The sequence below is a fragment of the Theropithecus gelada genome, chromosome 3 (assembly GCF_003255815.1).
Source record: "Theropithecus gelada isolate Dixy chromosome 3, Tgel_1.0, whole genome shotgun sequence".
Lineage (NCBI taxonomy): Eukaryota > Metazoa > Chordata > Mammalia > Primates > Cercopithecidae > Theropithecus > Theropithecus gelada.
The window spans coordinates 98,189,117-98,209,489 of NC_037670.1; the positions used below are offsets into that span (position 1 = coordinate 98,189,117).

General features: G+C 33.0%; 1 protein-coding gene across 18 annotated transcripts in view; it reads left to right on the forward strand.

Annotated features, from left to right (window-relative positions):
• Positions 1–20,373, forward strand: part of DGKB (diacylglycerol kinase beta) — an 837,327-nt gene that overhangs the window by 381,387 nt on the left and 435,567 nt on the right. For all 18 annotated transcript variants that reach the window (XM_025380374.1, XM_025380383.1, XM_025380380.1 and 15 more), the window contains 2 exons: positions 16,886–16,971; positions 19,078–19,167. In XM_025380374.1, coding sequence (XP_025236159.1) covers positions 16,886–16,971; positions 19,078–19,167 — 176 coding nt within the window. The remainder of the gene's footprint in view (positions 1–16,885; positions 16,972–19,077; positions 19,168–20,373) is intronic.

Consider the following 20,373-nt stretch of genomic DNA (forward strand, 5'->3'; position numbering starts at 1 on the left):
TATCCAGTTTCAGTTATTTTCTTGTAGCAGCACAAATGAACTAAAATAATCTGTTTCTGATTTTTTTCTATAGGAATTAAGTGTTTAATAACATATTTAACTTAAATATCCTCCCATTTACTGTTATCTAAGCATACATAGTAAAATTACTGGCTCAAATTTACCTCCAGCTCCAGGCAGTTAAATGATCATAGCTTACCAATAAGTAAAAATAAGACAACCCATACCAGATAAATTGATTCAAAACATTTATTCAGTGGCTCCCAGATATCAGGAACAATCTTATCACTGCCAATCTACTCTGAACAAAACAGATAATAACTCTTGCCCTCACAGCCTTATATTTTAGTGATGGAAAACATATATTAAACTAACAAACAAGTGAAATATACATATATTAGCAGGGAATGTGAACAAGGAGTGTGCATTGTTGGTGAGGATTCTGTGGTTGTTCTTTTAAATGAGGTGGACAGAGAAGGACTGGTTGAGTATAGATGTGAAGATGAGGAGGTAGCTCATTGTCATCTTGAAGAAGAGCTTTTAAGGCAGAGAGAGCAGCATGCATAAAAGCATCACGACTGAAAAATATTGTACAAGTTTGGGAAACATTAACAAGAAGGCCAGGGAGACTAGAACAGAGTGAAGGGCAGTCGGATGTCAGAAAGGTACGAAGCACTAGTTCACACAGGGTTTTAGGATTACTGTGACCATAATAATTAGGTTTACCTAAGACTCTTTGGGGTTATTTCTGGTGTCCTGGCATCTGTCCCAATTTAGCATTTGCCCAGGACTTTTGTATTTTAAGTATTGCTATTAATAAATGCATTGCAATAAAGAATGATGATGATGTGTTTGGCAACCCTCCAATTCCTAAATCCAGCTTTTGCTATGTTATCCTCTTGTAATGTGTAAGACACACGTCCAAGGAACAGAGATCTTACTTTAATAGATAATCATTATACCTAAAATGTGACCAAAAATAAACTCTTTTCCAACGTTTTTTAAACACAAAAACAAGTGACAACTTTTGAAGAATTGGTATCCCTTTTATACCAGTCCATTATGCTGTGGTCTGGGTCGCAGAGCTCTCTGAGAGTTGCAAAGGGGCACAAATATGCCAATCAGCAATGCCTGTGGAGATACTGACAAATCATAGGTTAGTATGTTCATGAAATGTATGTGAGAAAAAGAGCATGAGCAGTTTTACCAAGAACGTATAGTGAGTGGCTTGAATATACTTCCTCAATGTTTTATGTTTCATTAAATATATAGTTTATAAATATTTACTTTTATAATAGATTTTTATTTTGCAATAACACTTTTCAGCAAAATATAGCTTAAAAATAAAATGTCTTTTAAATGAAAATAATCTGAATTTCAAAACAAAAATAGTTCTCAATTTCTGTTTCTTAAAGAGTTGATGAATACATAATCTGTGTGAAATATTTATGAACATTTACCATCTGCAATGAGAGCGCTAGTGATATCATTGACTATGCAGAAATCAGTAAACACAACTATGCTGAAGAAACATCAGCATCTGCTTTAAAATTAATTGTTAATTCTCTGCCCCAAAGCAATCATTTAATATGCAGAAAGTCCCTTTGCATATCACTCTTTAAAGCATGACTTTTCGTTTAGATCAAATGACTTTTCAAAATTAGTGTTCATTTTCAATTCCAAGTTTCTTTAGGTGTATTATTAATGAAGTTATAGCTGTTAATATCTTGACTCCATTAGCAGAAGAACTTTTCCAAAAGATCAAGTAATGCCATTTTTATATCAGAGTGATCAGAATGTTTTAAATGAAACATCTCTTTGTTGTAAAGATGATTTGAATTCAATTCATGCACTCTAAATGAAGTTTTTGGAAGTTCATTTGGATGAGGGCAAGACATTAGATATTAGTGATGGTGCTCTCATAAAATCAGTATAAAAGTTTAGCACTACTGATACAATGATTTCCTTCTGTTTTAATAATTTGAATATAGGTTTTGGTGAAGCACACTATCATGGCAAAAACATGATTTCTAATAAAGTAATGAATTGATTGATAAAAATTGTGCTTTAAATTGGTTGCTCACATCAATTATAATCACATCCAAAGAAATTTTAATATTCTAATAATTAAAATAAAAGCCATAATTATCATATTGCTTGTATACATGCATACACATATACACACACACATAAATTATTCAGTTATTCTACTGATTCAGTAGTCACCCAGGAACCTTCTGTACCAAAATAATAATAATAATGACTCAAGTTTTAGGTAACTCAAGTAATAAAGTCCTGTAAAAATCTCTCTGGACAACACTCCTTCAGCCAGTCTTTTCCTGCTTATATATACCCTCCTCTTCTATTTAAAAACTGCAACTCAAGGAGCATAAAAGTTTAAGGTAATTTAATGTAGAGGTAATCAGCATATAGAAATCTACAACTTGAATTATATTATTGGATAACAATGTTGTTCGTAATCAAGACAAGTTTAACCTAATAAACACACTCCGAAAAGACAGATAATTGGATTTGGGATATAATAAATTTGATAAAATTGCTACAAATTATATTTGCAACTGTTAAAATCATAAATATCTTGGTGTCTAAGATACTAATCTTCAATTATGTACATGTCATTTCCTGAAAATGGCAGATGTTTGTTGAATTCATAATGTTTTATTCTCCAATTAAATTATTTACTTTTATTTATCTCTTCTTGATGAGTCATATTTTTTCCATTTAGTTACCTTTATGCCTATAGTTAGAATTCTGTGAAATTAAGTTATCCTTTTTTTTTTTTTTTTTGAGACGGAGTCTTGCTCTGTCACCCAGGCTGAAATGTAGTGGGAGGATCACTCAGCTCACTACAAGCTCCACCTCCCGAGTTCACGCTATTCTCCTGCCTCAGTCTCCCGAGTAATTGTCGTATTTTAAATTATGGTCTCTGACCAGTATTACGCTATAGTAAGATGTGTGCACAGAAGCAGATGCTCTTGAAGGCAAGGAATCTTCAACTTCGGTGTCTCTCCCTTGCAAGGACTCCTTTCAAGACTATAGGAAGGATCTTAGCAATGTGGCTGTATTGCCTTTCTCATTTGAGTTTTTAATATTTTAAAAAGAGGATATTTTAACTACAAGAATTTTTATGAACAATGTTAGTTAAGCCAGCTCAGTAGTAATGCACAGAGAGGCAAATATATCAATGGAAGATAATTAAGAGCCCTCCCCCATGCCCTGTATATGTATTGGTACTAACTAGAAAAATTGGGCATCAATATGGAAAAATAAAAGTAAAACAGTAAAAAAAAAAGACTTCTGTCTCCATTCCAACTCCTTTTTCATCACACTTTACCTAGTGACTAGTAGCATTGGAATGAGCATGAGCATTTTAGGATTTGACTAAAAGAGGATGAGATCCAATTACATGATTGAATTCTGAGGCTTATAATATGTGATTCACTGATCATTTTGTGTATGGTTGTTATTGCTAGTTCTCCTGGTGTAAAAATGACTTCCAGGCATATCCCCACTGCCCAGTGTGACTTTACACTGGTTTTCTGACATAAATTTAAAGAGCCAGAAGACATGTCTTGATAAAAATGGTCCAGAGCCTGCCTGTTAATAGAATATGTGTATAGTAGGGGAGAAATGAGGTTTGAAATGTACAAAGCTCAAAGCTTATCTGTGGAAAATTCTTCTAACCATCCCATTCAGTTCTCTTTAATGCTTCATCAAAACAGAAGCATTATTCTTCCTGGAATACAGTTAACAATGCTGTATAAACAGTTATAAATTTTTATTATTGATGAAAGTTACATGATATTAAATTTATCATTATTCCTGTGCTTGTAGAGCACAGGCTATATCAGCTCCACAACCAGCAGGCATGTTTATGTGTAAAGTATATGTTTTATAAATCTCTATGAAATATCGCCATCAATGAAGATACGTAAAACTCACAATATATCATGTTATTAATATAGCAGTGGTTAATGTATATCATTAATTCAAAGAGTACTTAAGGTTAATCATTGAACAAAAAATTGAAATGCCTGCAAGTCTTACAGCTTGACTGTGACCAAAAAACAAATATTGATTTTCACATATTTTACAATAATACTAAAAATTTACTTTATCAATGATGACTTGTGAAGCTGAGTGGAACATTCCCAATAAATCATCAATTTAAACATATCTTAATAAATCATTCTAGAGGAAAAGAAAATCATCTTTTAACCTCAATACAAATATTATTTAAAATTGTCGTATAAAAATGTAAAAACAAAGCATTAGACAGTTTATTAATTTACAGAACTTTGTAAATTCTAGATCCCTTGATGTAATGTTTGTAAGCTATCTTAAATTTACAATCTAATGTGATTTTTATTATATATATTTATTTTTATGTATACATCACTTTCATATAAGTTTATACACATTTATTTTGCATATTTTTTCTTAAAGAGAACCTCAATTTTTATACATAATCAGGATTCACTCTCTTGCTCCTTATTTATCAAAGAGAGATCATAGGAGGAAATTAACTTATTATTTTCAATACTCCATGAACACAAGTTCCATGGGTATCTCAAATTCCACATATCTATTACTAAACTAATTTTCTCACCTTTTCCCAAATTTACACACTGTTTTTATTCTCTAACTTGATGAATGAAAAGGCCATTCACTAAAGAACCGCTTTCCCATTCCCTCTGACAGTACATCACTTCAGGCTTTCAAGATTTGTCATCTAACCACTCTCCTAGGATCTATATTTACCCTCCCTACATAATAACCCTTCACTCAATTTCTTCTCACATCAGAACCCCCAATTCATCAGCTAATTAACTTTACCCAAACTTCAAGATTCAACTCATGTGTCTGCAAGTCCACATTAACTGCCCTCAAACATCTTATAGTGACCTGAACTGTGTGTTTTCTTGTCTGCCTTCTCAGTTAAGCCAGTGAGATAGTCAAAGGCAAGAATTCTACCTTGCTTTTGAATCTCTGGAATCTAACTCAGTTCCTAGTACATAGTTGTAGTTACTACATTTATATTAAATAATATAGATATATAGATGCAGGTGCCATTTAATTTGTAGCTATTCTTTTGTATTTGACCCTAAGCAAAGTATTTTTTCCTGTAGAGAAGTCTAGATGTATTTCCTTTCAAAATACGTTCTTACTTCACACTCTAAGCTAACTCAGTGGAATGATCTGATCTGTATAAAATAAAAACACATTCAAATTGTTAATATTAAAAACATTCACATGACAGAATGGATTTCAGCAAATTTGTCAAACAGTCTTGAGCAACCTAATCACTTGTGCTGCTACATTTTAGAGATTAATTTTATAGACTATGAATTTTGGACCATGAATGGTATATATGTGCTTTCCAATTAGAAGCAATAAGAATGAATCATTTTAACTTCTTTCAAATATCAGGAAGACTGTGTAACTTTTGTTTTAATTGACACTGTATCGTATTTTTCTCTTCATTTTCAACTCATTACATCAGAATTGTCTGTCAATTCTCTATGTTTAGTCATGTAACTTACAAGTAATATTTTAAACTGCATTTCCAAACACATATATATACACATATCAGTACACACATAACTTATGCATATTCATTAGTACTTTTAGAGATGGGCTTTCATGTATCATGACCATAAATTTTACTGCATATTTGTAGCAGTAAATACAGGATGCAAATATTGAGTTCAATTAAATCCCTCCCTTTCTAGTGTAGAAAACAACTTACAGATGAGAGAAAATGACTTTTTAAAAGGTGTTTTGTGTTCTTCGGTGTCAAAAAACAAAATTACAACAAATTTAGTTTAAAGATCTCATTGGCTTATATTTGCAATTCTAGAATTGGGTAACACCTAATTCTATAGAATAGAATGAGTGTTCCAGTGAACTGAGCACAGGAGTTTGACTTTAAAAGCAGAAGAGGGCTAAAGAAAGCAGAAATAAGGAATGAAAGGTGGATTGGTCATTTCAAAGTTACTTTTCTCACAGGGTCAAAACAGAGGGGACTTCCTTATCATGCTAGCTCCGGTGAACTGGGCCCCGTCTGATTGGTTGCTGCAAATCTCCTTTTTTGTTGTTTGTTTGTTTGTTTTGTTTTTTGAGACGGAGTCTCTCGCTGTGTCGCCCAGGCTGGGGTGCAGTAGCGGGGTGCAGTAGCGTGATCTCGGCTCACTGGAAGCTCCGCCTCCCGGGTTCCACCATGCCAGGCTAGTTTTTTGTATTTTTAGTAGAGACGGCGTTTCACCATGTTAGCCAGGATGGTCTCGATCTCCTGACCTCGTGATCCACCCGCCTCGGCCTCCCAAAGTGCTGGGATTACAGGCTTGAGCCACCGCGTCCGGCCTGTTTGTTTTTTAACTGAACCATTTCAAGTTCAGTTTGACTACATGACACTTAGCACAGTGACTCCATTCTGGTTTGGTCTGGTCTGTTGAGGCCTAGTGCAGAAATTCAGTCTAAAATAATGACCACTCATAATTTTTGTTTAACATCTGTTAGTTAGTTTTTAAATATTAATTTGTATATTTTAAAAATATCCTTAAAGGGTTATAATTTTCCATGCGATAGAAAAAAAATATATTTTAACAAAATATATTTACAAAAGTGTTTTACTTAAACTAATAAAATTATAAATATTTTCTATGGGAAAGCAAGAATATTTCAACTAAATATTAATGTCTATTCACTCAGAAATGACTTTAAAATTTTTGATATTTCTGCCAATATTAATTTTTAAAGAAATATGTACATTAGTCAAGAAAGGAAAAATATTTAGGCTACATCATAGAACCTGTCATTTACTGACCTTTCATTTCTAACTCATTTTATAGTAGGAGGAATATTAAAGTTATTTAATGAAATAACATTATAAGTTCCCCAGGGATAAATATTCTCTCATTTTCTGTGTCTCATGCTCTCTTTTGCCATTTCAGTCTGTGTTTTTCCCTTTCTCTGTCCCTCTCTCCTTCACTTTTAACACACATAAGCATAAAAGATTTATTCGAGATTTCCAGAAATAATGAAGTGAATGTTTCACTTATTAATGGTCCACTGGAATATGTATATTTTTCAAATACTCTAAAACTTGGTTGGTTATTATGGTAACAGAATTAAGTTGCACTGGGTTTATAAAGATTAATTCAAATTATTTTTTTGTAACTATCCCACTTATCCACATGGAATGTCTTCCCAAAACAGTGTAAATTCAGCTTCCATACAGTATCTCAAAACTCTCACCGAATTTCTTGAAACAGGTGCATTTCCTAGTTTAACTAAATTTTATAATGTATTGTTGAAATAAAGTACATAATACATTAGATTGGAGGGTATTATTGTAATTAATTTTACTTTTAATTAAAATGTTGAAAGAGTCACATTACATTCATGAAACATCAAAATCTACAGAGAAAAACATGAAATAACCTTTCCCCCATTTTGTAATATATGTAACAGAATGAAACTTTGGGGACTATAAATAATTCATGCATGGAGTTTTAAAAGATATTATACCAGCAATAATAATAATAATATCAATGATACCAAGGTATGTATAAATACAGTTTGGGTATTAGTAAATAAGCTGAAAGTTATTAAAAATTGGTTTTCTAGACCGTAAATATTGTTTCAAAAACAATGGTAACCTCACAAATCAGAAAACTCAGCCAGATTTTATTGAGGCAATTTTGAATCCATCTAATCTTGTAACTTTAAGAATAATATAGTATGTAACTGTGTACATGCAAGTATAAATATGAATTGAGTAGAATAATCAGAGACAAGTATGCTCCTTTCTGTCTCTAAATGCTTAAATCAGAATGCAGACCTTTCTTAAGGCAAGCTCTTGAAATTATTTTTTTTCTAAACAAGAAGGAGGAAAAAGAGAATTAATGACATATGGTAAAGTCATTTTGGATCCTTCAGCCTTGTGTTCCTTTAATACAAAGAGATATGAATATGTATAATTAAAGTGAGCATTCACCATGCATGGATATGCTGAAAATATTTATGACTCTCATACTGATTTCCTCTAAGTATCAAAAATATCATTTTATAATCTGTAACATATATATATGTACTACTTATAGCCATAGATTTATTTATTTTATATACTTCATCTGTTTCTAACCCATACAGCCACATTGTATATAAGTGATGGTATTTTTTAATAATAAAATATAAGATTGGAATGAAAAATAATATTTACATACTGAAGTTAAGAATTCTGATTTATGACACTTTCCAAGATTCTGGAATCACTACTATAATTTTCTTTTCTTTTAAAAAAAGGTTTTCCTGGTGTGCTTTGTACCTAGTAACAATTAGGTACAAATGAAAATTTACTGCCTTTTCTGTATCTATTTTATCTTAACACAAAGTAAGCCTCTAAATCTTAGATGAAATTTTCTGGATTTGTTTTTGGTAATATTAAGCATCACAATTTCCCCACCTGCTCTTTTGTTGTGGTGGTGGTAAGAACAATTAACATAAGATCTACGTTCTTAAAAGCTTTTTACATGTACAAAACAGTATCGTTAACTGTAGGAACAGTGTTGTGCAGTGGATCTCTAGAACTTATTCATCTTGCATAACTGAAACTTGGTGGAATGTTATAGTGGTGATTATAGAGCATATATGATAAAAAGAAGCATCTGACAGAGGGCTCTAAACCCAAATAATAGGCCCGCTTTCAAATTTAGCTATTGCAGATACATAGGAAACTCTCTAGGTGAATCAATGCTCTAAAGGCCAACATTGCAAATTCATCATCATTCGTTTTCTTCATAAATCATTTGAACTTTTAATTTCAAAAAAATTCATAAATTGATGCAAATAAATTCAGGACCCGAGCATGATTTCATTGCAAAATGTTTACGCTTATTCATTCTTCACATGGAACACTGTGGAACTGATAGGTAAATAGTACAATACACAGTACAAAAGTTTCCCCAGAGCGAAGTCCTTCCTGACACTCCTCATTTTCTCACTTCTCCCCATTGAAATGGTGACTCGTGATGTGGAAGCCTCATAGCTGCTCCTCATCACCGCCTTCCTGGGTGAAAAGTCAGTGCCATGCTGGACCCTGCATTTTGGCTCTTGCTGAGTCTCTTCGATTTACTTGTCCTCTATCACAGCTGTTTTCCTCTGTACCTTATGTCTCCCGTGCTATAGGCAGGTCTCCCAATTGTCCACTGGCTAGTTTCAGATTAGATGCAGAAAAACTCTGCTTACTGCTTGTTAGAAAATTGTGACTATTCTGCCAGAACAGTGCAGGTGGAGGAGGTAGGGAAATCGAGGAGTGGCACTCTGACCTAAAACACACCTATACTACTTTAATAAAGAAAAAAATATAATTAAATTAGTAATAACATGTGAATAGTAAATTGCATTTACATACGCATTTTCTTTATGTGTATATAAAGAGCTCAGCAAACCACGTGGTGTTAATTCCATTCTAAAGTTATGGAAACTGAGGGTCAGAATCACTAGATAAATCCCAAGGATATTATTCAATGAATGAATGCAGTAAGGAATGAATGAGTTTCTAGGGAAAACTGCATGGATTGAATGGATCAAGAAATTGAGATAAAGAGAGGTCAGATTCTCCAATTAGCAATCAATTTACAGAGAGTAAGCTGGTCTGACAGTCACATGGGGTTTATGTTTGGGGGTAGGATGCTGCTGAAGAACCAATGATGACAATTTTTAAAGAAAACAAGAATGAATAAGAGATGAAACATCATCATGGAATAGAAGAACAATGGTGAGTCAATTGGATGGTTAGGCTTTCACCAAAAACAGTTAGCTCTGTGGGAAATGTTGCAGCTACTGCCGTGTTTTACAAAGTTTTCTTAAGTTGCAGTGCCAATGTTTGAAAATCTAGGAGGGAGAATCAAATTGCTACAGAAATATAGCTGGAAAAGAAGCTGACTTAAGAAGAATTTAAAACCATAGATGTTTAAGAATAATTACTAAAGTAATTTAAACAATGATTTAAGACTTTTCTCTTAAAAAAAAAACAAAAAAAAAAAACAGAAATTTAGGTTTTATATGCAAGTGCTACCAGTTTTCAAAGAACTTCAATAACTATACAAATTCTTCCACAAAAATAGTAAAAGGGGGACTACTCTGCAACATATTTCATGAGGCAGTATAATTTTAATTTTAAAAAGTAGATAAAAGTGGTATGAGGAAGAAAAATATGTCAATTTGTTCATAAACATCGATGCAAAATTTCTAAACAAAATATTAGTAAAGAAATTCAATTATCTTAAAAATATTAATACACAAGAATCAATTCGGGTGCATGAGAGGATTGCAAGCATGGTTTAATAATGCAGATATATATAAATGTTTATTCTCACACTAACCAATTAAAGGACAGAGACCTTGTCAAATCTCAAAAATGAAGAAAAACTTAATATTGACGTATAGTAAAAATTTTTATTGTGATAGGAGTAGAAGGGAAACTTGTTAACCTCATAAAAAATCTCCATCAAAAAAAGGAAAGTAAAAAGAAAGAAAAATAAAATCTCAATAGCAGATATCCTAAATGGGAGGATTCCAAAAGTAATTCTTAGCTTCAGGAGCAAGATCTGGATATTCACTATGAATACTCCTATTCAACAATATGTTGGAATTCTGTCAAGGAAAAAGAGACAGGGAAATAAATAACAATTACAAGGACTGGAGATTACTAATAATACTATTGCTATTAACAAATGCCACAATTACATACATAGAAATTCAAATGTATCCACAAACAAAATGTAAGCAATAGAAAAACAGTGATAATGTGATTATTTATAAAATTAATGTGTAACAGTCGAATATGTTTATATACACCAGCAACAAAAATGTTAATGTTATTAATAAACATAATTTTTAAATGTTTAAAATATCAACAAAAGCTACAAACAACCAAGAATAAATCTAACAAAATATGTGCAAGACCTGTTAGCACAAAATTTAAATCTTTGTTGAAGGATTTTAAAGAATATCTAAATAAATCAAGCAATACTACATTCATGAATAAGGAAACTTTATTCATATTATACATGTGTTATTGCTTCCAAAATTAATATATACTTTTAATGCAACTTCAGTCAAAATCATGTTCTTACTATTATCTTAATTTTTATGAAATATGATGAGTTTAAATGATAAGAAAATAAAAGAAGAAATAATTGGTAAGATTCTTCATGCCCTGAGATACGGACTTACTGGAAAACTATAGTAATTGTGAGAGTTTGGTACTAGTGCAGAGATGGACAAAGTCGTGAGTAAAACACAATAGAGAATACACATAGAAATATACCCATATGTGGAAGTAATATTTATCATGGACTTTGCATAGTAGAAAATTGAATTATTCAATAAATGAAAAGATGGATAAAAAATAAATAGAAAAAAAAATGCTGCACTACAGCTAAAAGGAAGGATGAAAGGCAGTGAGAAAGGAAAAAAGGGAGGACCAGAGGCCAGGATAAAGGGGAGATGGGAGAAAGTGGGGAGAGAAGAAAAGAAAGTACTTCACACCACATCAGACTAAGAATTTCTATGTCGAAAGTAAAACTGACATTTTAAGAGAGTATATGTGAGTTTTGAGCTCTGAGTAAGGAAGCTTGTCTTACAGAAGACTCGTAACCACTTATCAAAGGGATGATGAAATTGAATATTAAAACTAAGTTCTTATTCATTACAATGAAAGTAAAAGAAGAAACTTTAAATTTGTAGAAGATATTTGAAAACAATTATCAAAAAAGGACTAAAATCAAAGACATGTAAAAATTTTTTACAAACCAACAAGGTAAAAAGGAATAGATAATAGAAACAAAAAGGATAAATAGGCATTTCATGAAAGTAAGAAATAAATAAAATGAAAAAGTGTGACAAGTGTTAAAGAGAATGGATTTAATAGAGCACATCCATTGTACATTGGTGTAACTTTTTTGTGAAAAACATTGACCTTATCTGGTGAAGTTGCATATTAATATGCATTACTCTAAAGTGGCCACTGCCCTTAAGCACTAAGAAGTATGTACAGGCATACCTTGGAGATATTGTGAGTTTGGTTCCACACCACCACAATAAAGTGAATATCACAAATTTTTTGGTTTCCCGGTACATATAAAAGTTATGTTTATACTGTTGTCTATTAAATTTGCAATAGCATTATGATTTAAAAATGTATATACCTTAACTTAAAAATAATTCATTGCAAAAAAATAGTAACAATCATCTGAGCTTCCAGGGAGTCATAATGTTTTCTCTGGTAGAGGGTCTAGCCTTGATGTTAATGGGAACCAAATGATCAGAATGGTGGTTGCTGAAGGCGATGTGACTCTAGTAGTTTCTTAAAATAAGACAACAATGAAATTTGACCCATTGATGAACTCTTACTTTTATAAAAGATTTCTCTCTAGCATGTGATGCTATTTGCTAGCATGTTACACACAGTAGAACTTCTTCCAGAATTTGAGTCAGTCTTCTCAAATCCTACTGCTGCTTTATCAATTAAATTTATGTAATAATCTAAATCCTTTGTTACCATTTCAACAGTGTTCACAGCATCTTTACCAGGAGTAGATTCTGTCTCAAGAAACCCCCTTTTTTTGCTTATCTCTAAGAATCAATTCCTCATCCTTTCAAATTCTATGATGAGATTTCGGCAATTCAGTCACATGCAGGCTCCACTTACAATTCTACTTCTTGCTATTTTTATGATATCTGCAGTGACTTCCTCCACTGAAGTCCTGAACCCTTTAAAGTCATCCATGAGGCTTAGCATCAACTTCTTCCAAACTCTTGTTAATGCTGATATTTTGACCTCTGTCCATGAATTATGAATGTTCTTAATGACACCTAGATTATTAAATCCTTTTCAGAGGTTGTCAATTTACTTTGCCCAGATCCCCAAAATGAATCACTGTCTATGGCACCTATAGCCATATGAAATGTATTTCTTAAATAAGACTTGAAAGTTGAATTACTCCTTGATCAATGAGCTGCAGAATGTATGCTTTGTTTGCAGGCATGAAAACAACATTCATCTGTTTGCACATCTCCCTCAGAATATTGGGTGACCAGGTACATTGTCAATGAAAATAACATTTTGAAAGGAATCTTTTTTTTTTTTTTTTTTTTTTTTTGAGAAGTATGTCTCAATTGTGGACTTAAAATACTCAGTAAACCATGCTGTAAAGAAATGTGCTGTCGCTCAGGCTTTATTCTACCATTTATAGTGCACAGGTAGAGTAGCATAATTCTTAAGGGCCCTAGGATTTTCAGAATGGTAAATGAGCATTGGCTTCAACTTAAAGTCATCAGCTTCATTAGACCCTAACAAGAGAGTCAGCCTGTTCTTTGAAGCTTTGAGGCCAGGCATTGACTTCTCCTTTGTAGTTATCAAAGTCCTAGATGGCATCTTCTTCCATTAGAAGGCTATGTTGTCTACACTGAAAAATTGTTGTTTAGTGTACCACCTTTATCAATAATTGTAGCTAGATCTTCTGGATAATTTGCTACCACTTCTTCCTCAGCATTTGCTGTTTATGCAGCTTCTTTCCTTAAGCTTCAGGAACCAACATCTGCTTGCATCAAACTATTTTTCAGCTTCCTCACATCTTTCAGCCTTCATAGAATTGAATAGAGTTAGGAGCTTGCTCTGGATTTGTCTTTAGCTTAAGGGAATGTTGTGGCTCCTTCGATCTTCTGTCTAGACCACTAAAACCTTCTCCATATCAGCAGTAAGGATGTTTCGCCTTCTTGTTTGTGTATTCACTGCAGTAGCACTTTTAATTTCCTTCAAGAACTTTGCCTTTGCTTTTACAACTTAGCTTACAGGTACAAAAGGGCTAGCTTTTGGCCTGCCTATGCTTTTGACATGCTTTCCTCATTCAGCTTAATAATTTCTAGCTTTTGATTGAAAGAGAAATGCAACTCTTTGTTTCACTTGAACACTTAGAGGACATTGTAGGGTTGTTAATTAGCCTAATTTCAATACTGTTGTGTCTAAGGGAATTGAGAGGCCTGAGGACAGGAAGAGAAACAGGAGAATGGCTGGTGGGTGGAGCAGTCAGAACACATACAATATTAGCAATTAAGTTCTCTGTCTTATATGGGCGTGGTTCATGGCACCTCAAAACAATTGCTATAATAACTTCACAGATCGCCATAACAGATGTAATAATAATGAAAAAGTTTGAAATATTGTGATAATTACAAAAATGTGACACAGACACCAAGTGATCACGTGCTGTTGGAAAAAATGGCACTGATAGACTTGCTAGAAGCAGAGTTGCCACATTCAAGTTGTAAAAACTGCGGTATCTGCTAAGCTCAATAAAGTAAAGAGCAATGAAATGAGGTATGCCTGTACAAGAATGCACTTTTTGCAAGAATGTAAAGCAAACCAATTGAAATGCCCATTGACATGGATTTTAAAAGACATATAAGTGGTATTTAACACAGCAGTAGGAGTTAAAAGAACTTCAGCTACATGTGGAAAAAGCTTCAGCTACAACATAAATGAATCTGAGTACCAGTGCTAACTGGGAAAAGTAGAAAGACACATACCGATCATGTCAGACACATGGTAACTCAGTATTCAGAATAGCTCTCACCTTTGTAAATTGGAAAGAACAGTGCTATAGGGAAAGAAAACAGAGAAATATGTAAATTATTGGAAATGTTCTACCTCCTGGAATGGGCAACTGGTACGTATGTGTTTATTCTATTGTACATATATTAGTATAAGCAAAACAATAAGCATTAGAACCGAAGAAAATATTTGCAACATGTCTCACAAAGGTTAAAATATCCACAATATAATAAATGAGAAAATGCATGAAAGTTTCCTGTTCTAAATATCCATGGATATTATAATCAGATGATGGGTTTTAGTAATTTTTATACATATTATATTATATTTATGCAGTGTTGGTATTACCTTGACAAAACTTTTTTAAATGATGCAAATTTAAATGCAAAGATTGCTATAATATGCAAAGAGTTTGTAAAGTATTATTAAAAGACAACTCGCCCAGCGCAGTGGCTCACACCTGTAATCCCAGCACTTTGGGAGGCCGAGGAGAATGGATCACCTGAGGTCAACAGTTTGAGACCAGCCTGGCCAACATGGTGAAACCCTGTCTCTACTGAAAATACAAAAATTAGCCAGGCGTGGTGGCGGGCACCTGTAATCCCAGCTTACTTGGGAGGCTGAGGCAGGAGAATTGCTTGAACCCAGGAGAAGGAGGTTGCAGTGAGTCGAGATTGCACCATTGCACTCCATACTGGGCAACAAAAGCAAAACTCCATCTCAAAAAATAAAAATAAAAAATAAAAAGACAATTCAATAGAAAGAAAGGTGCATCTTTGAATGTTCTTTGCATAGGAGAGGTTACACATCTCCAGGAAATGTATAAAAATATGTTCAACTCACTAGTAAACAGGGAAGTGTGATTTTACAACAAATAAAAAGACATTGGTTTTCACTCATTATTACAGAAATATCATAAAGTTGTTCATATGTAGTGTTTTGTGGTTGCAAAGAAATGGACCCTTGCGTATTTGACAGTGGGAGCCATTCAGAGGGATATAATGATGTAATGAAATATTTTTCTCTAGAGTGGCCTTCAAAACACATGCGCACGTTTACACAAATGTTCTTCAAATAATGTTAAATACAATACTTTTTTGTAATAATGAGACACCAGAAAAAGCTTAAAAAATTCATAAAAAGAAATCATTTATTGTATCTTGTAGTGTGTGCACTTTACAAAACATGATGCAGTGCTTAAAAATAATCTGACAGAATGCCACACGTGACATCTGCATATGTTATACACTGATACACAAAGTTCTCTAGACATATTTGAAGTTAAAATAAAACCACACAAGTTAATGAACAGTATGTATAGCACAATTTTATTCGTGTTGAACATATATGTGTAATACAGACATGTATGAATATTTGTATATATAAGTACGTAGAAAAATTCCTTGGATAGTTGCATATTATATCACTGTCAGTTGTTATCTTTGGGACAAGGGAGGTGAAGGGAAACATAACAAAATTTCTGTCCTGTTTCAACTTTTTATTGCAATAAAGTAGGCTATGACTGTATAGCTGGCTACATTACCTGCCTTTGTTGCTTTTCACAAGGTAGGTTGCATTATTAAGCACACTGCATGCAGTAACAGCAGAAGCAGTGGGTATTTATGGCAGCTGACCCAGCAATTAGGCTGGAGTGTTCCTGGATGGAAAACGCTGTCAACCAGGTCAAAATACAAGGTGAAGCCTGACTCCTACTTGCAGATTCTCAGTCAAAAGAAAAGTTGGCTAGAACCCCAGTTGCAGTCTGATCAATTTCTCCCAGTAATGGAGAAAGTACAAAATTGTTAAAGACATATTTACTGACATAACTGTCACATTTATATATTCACTCAAAAGATAATTTTGGATTGAAGAAATTTATTAAGTGAAATAATGTAGTATATGTCATTCTGGGTTATGTGAACTGCAAATCACATGTAGGAGAATATCTTAATGAAAATTATTATGATTTGCTAATTTTATTCTTAAAATTTTAGAGTTTATTAAAGAAAAATAGAGTATATTCATTATGGAATCTAGAATATATAATTACAAAATATTTTTAAATTATAGAATCTTGAATATATAATTATAAAATAGGATTAAAGCTATGTAAGTTATGACTGAGATATTTTAGTTTTTATAAAATAAAAATATATTTCATCAGGTAAAATGCTAATGATACAACACTGAAAATATCTTATTTTTAAACTATTAATCATGTGCCATAACATGTTTATTTTTCAGGTTAAACTTTTTCCGTGATGTCCCTGACTTCAGAGTGTTAGCCTGTGGTGGAGACGGAACCGTGGGCTGGGTTTTGGATTGCATAGGTAATGCAGACACATACTTAACATGACTGGGGAGAGAGCAATAGCTTTAAATCCTGTTTCATCTATGTATCTATTGCTTGTATCATTATCTTTGGAAGCAGTGATATAATTGGACATCTGGAGGTTTGTACACTATTTACTGGTTTAACATATTATTCTATAGTCCAAAAATTTAACTGGCAAAATAGTTTACAAGTATCTAGAAATCCTTCCTTTCTAATCCACTTCTTACAGTGTTTACCAAATTTTCAGAGTTGTTTTCAAATGCGGCTCTAGGAAATCAGATTGTTTGTGTGCCCCAGACAAGGAACTGAAGGAGCAGTCTTAGTATTTGTGATAAAGTCTGTGCCAAATTGGTGTTCTTACATTATTAAAACATGGACCCTCAAAATCTTACCCTCTGTATACATTCATATTGTTATCATCCACCATCATCATCATCATAGCTAATTTTTATTCATCATGTTGTCTTGTTTATTCCTCACAACTCTATGACACAGATAGTATTAATAATCCCATGTAGAGATAGAGAACCTAAAACTTGGTAAAAGTAAATAACTACAACAAAGTCTTATAGTTGTGAACTGAGAGAGCTGAGATTAGAACCCACAGTTAAACCTTATTCTATATTGCCTCTCTATTTAAGTTGAAAAAGCTCGATTTTTATAAGCAAACACCACAAGAACATCACTGACAATGTAAGATAAGTATGCAGCACAAGAAAAACTATAAATTCAGGAAAATTATTTGGTTTTTCAGATATAGTCAGTTGTCGGAACTGGTTACTAGTTAGAAAAAGAGATCATGAATAGGCCTTTATGAGGAAATAAATCCAAAACAAATATTGACTCTCTTTGGTCTCATTTCAGTTACTGCATTGATCAATTCTTTGTTTAAAACAGGCCCTTTCATAGAACGAATTGATTCAAAAGAAGTTTTACCTTCTGTATAAATTGAAACAGACACCTATTTAGTCAATGCAGATAACATTCTGTCTTTGCATACGCTAAAAATATTCAAATTAAAAATAAATACATGTTGGCAACACTTTTGATAAGGATCTAACAGCTTTAATCTACTAATATTTGATTTAAAAAGCAACAGTGAAAATTCTGATCTGGCCTTCCATTAAACAATGTAGATCGTATTTACATGTTTTATCTGAGAAGACAACAGAATTCAAGAACTACAAAAGTTAATGAGTTAGTTGGAAAAGTATCTGAGGACTTGTAAGGATTTTAGAGGAAAAATAGCAGGAATTCTTAGCTTGTTTTAGCCCTCAGAATCTTGTCGTTGGCTATTTCATTGTGACATGTCCCTACATTATCTAGCCCCTCTATCCTACACACATACATACACTGATTTTGAGGGGCTAAGGAGGAAGAAAAAATAAAAGAAAGTAATATACATTTGTGAGATTAATTCAAGGCATGCGATGATTCAAGCCAAAGCATATGGGATGTCAGCGGCAGAGATCTTTACTGCTCTGAACCCAAAGCATTATGTGATGTAAAGATTAATCTCATGGAAAACCTGCTGATCTCGGTGTACTCCAGCTGTTAACGTTGTGTTCCGTTTGCTCTGACACAAAGCAGCACCATGGGTGGGAAAAAGTCAAGGACATTGTTAGCAATTTACTCACTTCTATAATTCAATAGTTTGCAAATATTTTATTCCTCTAAGTAAAATGTACCTGGAATTGATGTTGCAAAAGGACTTTATATAGGAACCTACACATCCATCCTAGTTGTGTCTCTGTATTGTAATCTTATGCTGTATATAATAATATCCCTGAGGATTGTAATTGAGACAAGACACACAACAATTTTTAGTTCAGTTAAGATATTTAAAAAGCTTTCCTCTTGCCTGAGTTTTGAAAATTCCATCATTCTGTGAATAATAGTATTTGTGTTTTATCAATTGCTACAAATGTTTACAAATTATCCATAATTCATTATGGTATATATCTTAAAAATACAATTATGTTTTGTTTATGAGTACCTATTGAAATTCCTTCATTTAATGTCATCAGCCTATCTTTCTATTTCCATTGTTTTATTTGAATTTGAAATTTTCTTTATTTGTATTTTTTTTTTTATTCTGCAGAAAAGGCCAATGTAGGCAAGCATCCTCCAGTTGCAATTCTGCCTCTTGGGACTGGCAATGATCTAGCGAGATGCCTGCGATGGGGAGGAGGTAAAGCAGCTGCAACAACAAAAGCAGAAACAGTACACAACACCCTTTTCCCTTGCAAAACAAAAAGGAAAAAAAAAAAAAAACAACAAAGAAAAACCATATGATTTCAGTGAATATAACAGATGTGGTATATATAATATATCATTTTGAGCAATAGTCTTGGATAGAAGAACAAATAGTGGTCAAAGAGACCATGGGTATTGGGTTTTAATGTGGTATTAATTACAGACTTAAACTAGATGAGTGCAAGTTTCCAAACATCTCTGGTTTTTGTTTTTGTTTTTTTATTTTCTGTTTTTATTTTTTGTTTTGATTTTTTTGTTAGAAAATAAGGTACATATGGATGCACTTAATTTTTATATTTTTAATTTATAAGTTTGGTGGTAAAATCACAAAGGAAAAATGAAAAGCTTAACAAATTAGTTTCCCAAGAGTGAATACGTTAAATAATACTCAGTTTTTAAGACTCACTCTATGCTAGCCAGCTGTGCTCTGCACTTTGGATACAGAGTTGACAAAATAAAAACAAAAATACCTTAACTTTTAGTGGCACATAAAATCATATGTGAGACTTTACACTAACAAGTAAACAGATGATCATTGTAAGGAAAGACATCACTGAGGATATGACATAGAAAAAAAAAAAAAAACCTGCTAGCTAGATAATGACACAGCCATGTAAAGCTGGGTGTGAACTTCATAGGCAGAGGGAACATCGAGTTCAAAAGCCCAAAGGTGGCAAGGCACTTGACGTATTCAAGAAACTGAAACTGAAATAGCGTGGATGGAGTAGGGTAAGCAAGAGAGAATATTTTGAGATGAGGTCTTAAAACATTTTGCAGAGTCACTAATAGGCCATATTTATCTGAAGATCACTGAACACCACCAGATAAGATCACTAAACACCACCAGACTTTGGTAAAGAAACAGGACTTGAATGCTAAATATTTTTAGCATCAAAGCTCATTTAGAGAAGTTTGAAAAGTGTCTACTAAGACAAGGTGAACAGAGTCCCTGGAGAGCTTGTTAAAAATACAGTGGCCTGACCCCACCCCAGACGTGCTGAATGGAAATATCTGGAGTTGGGAACTGAGCAGATGATTTTTTTTTTTTTTAAACAAAGTCCCTAAGTAACTCTGATTTACAGCAAAGTTGGAGAACAATTCCATGAATATCTGACCAACTAGCTCTAAACTGTGTACATGC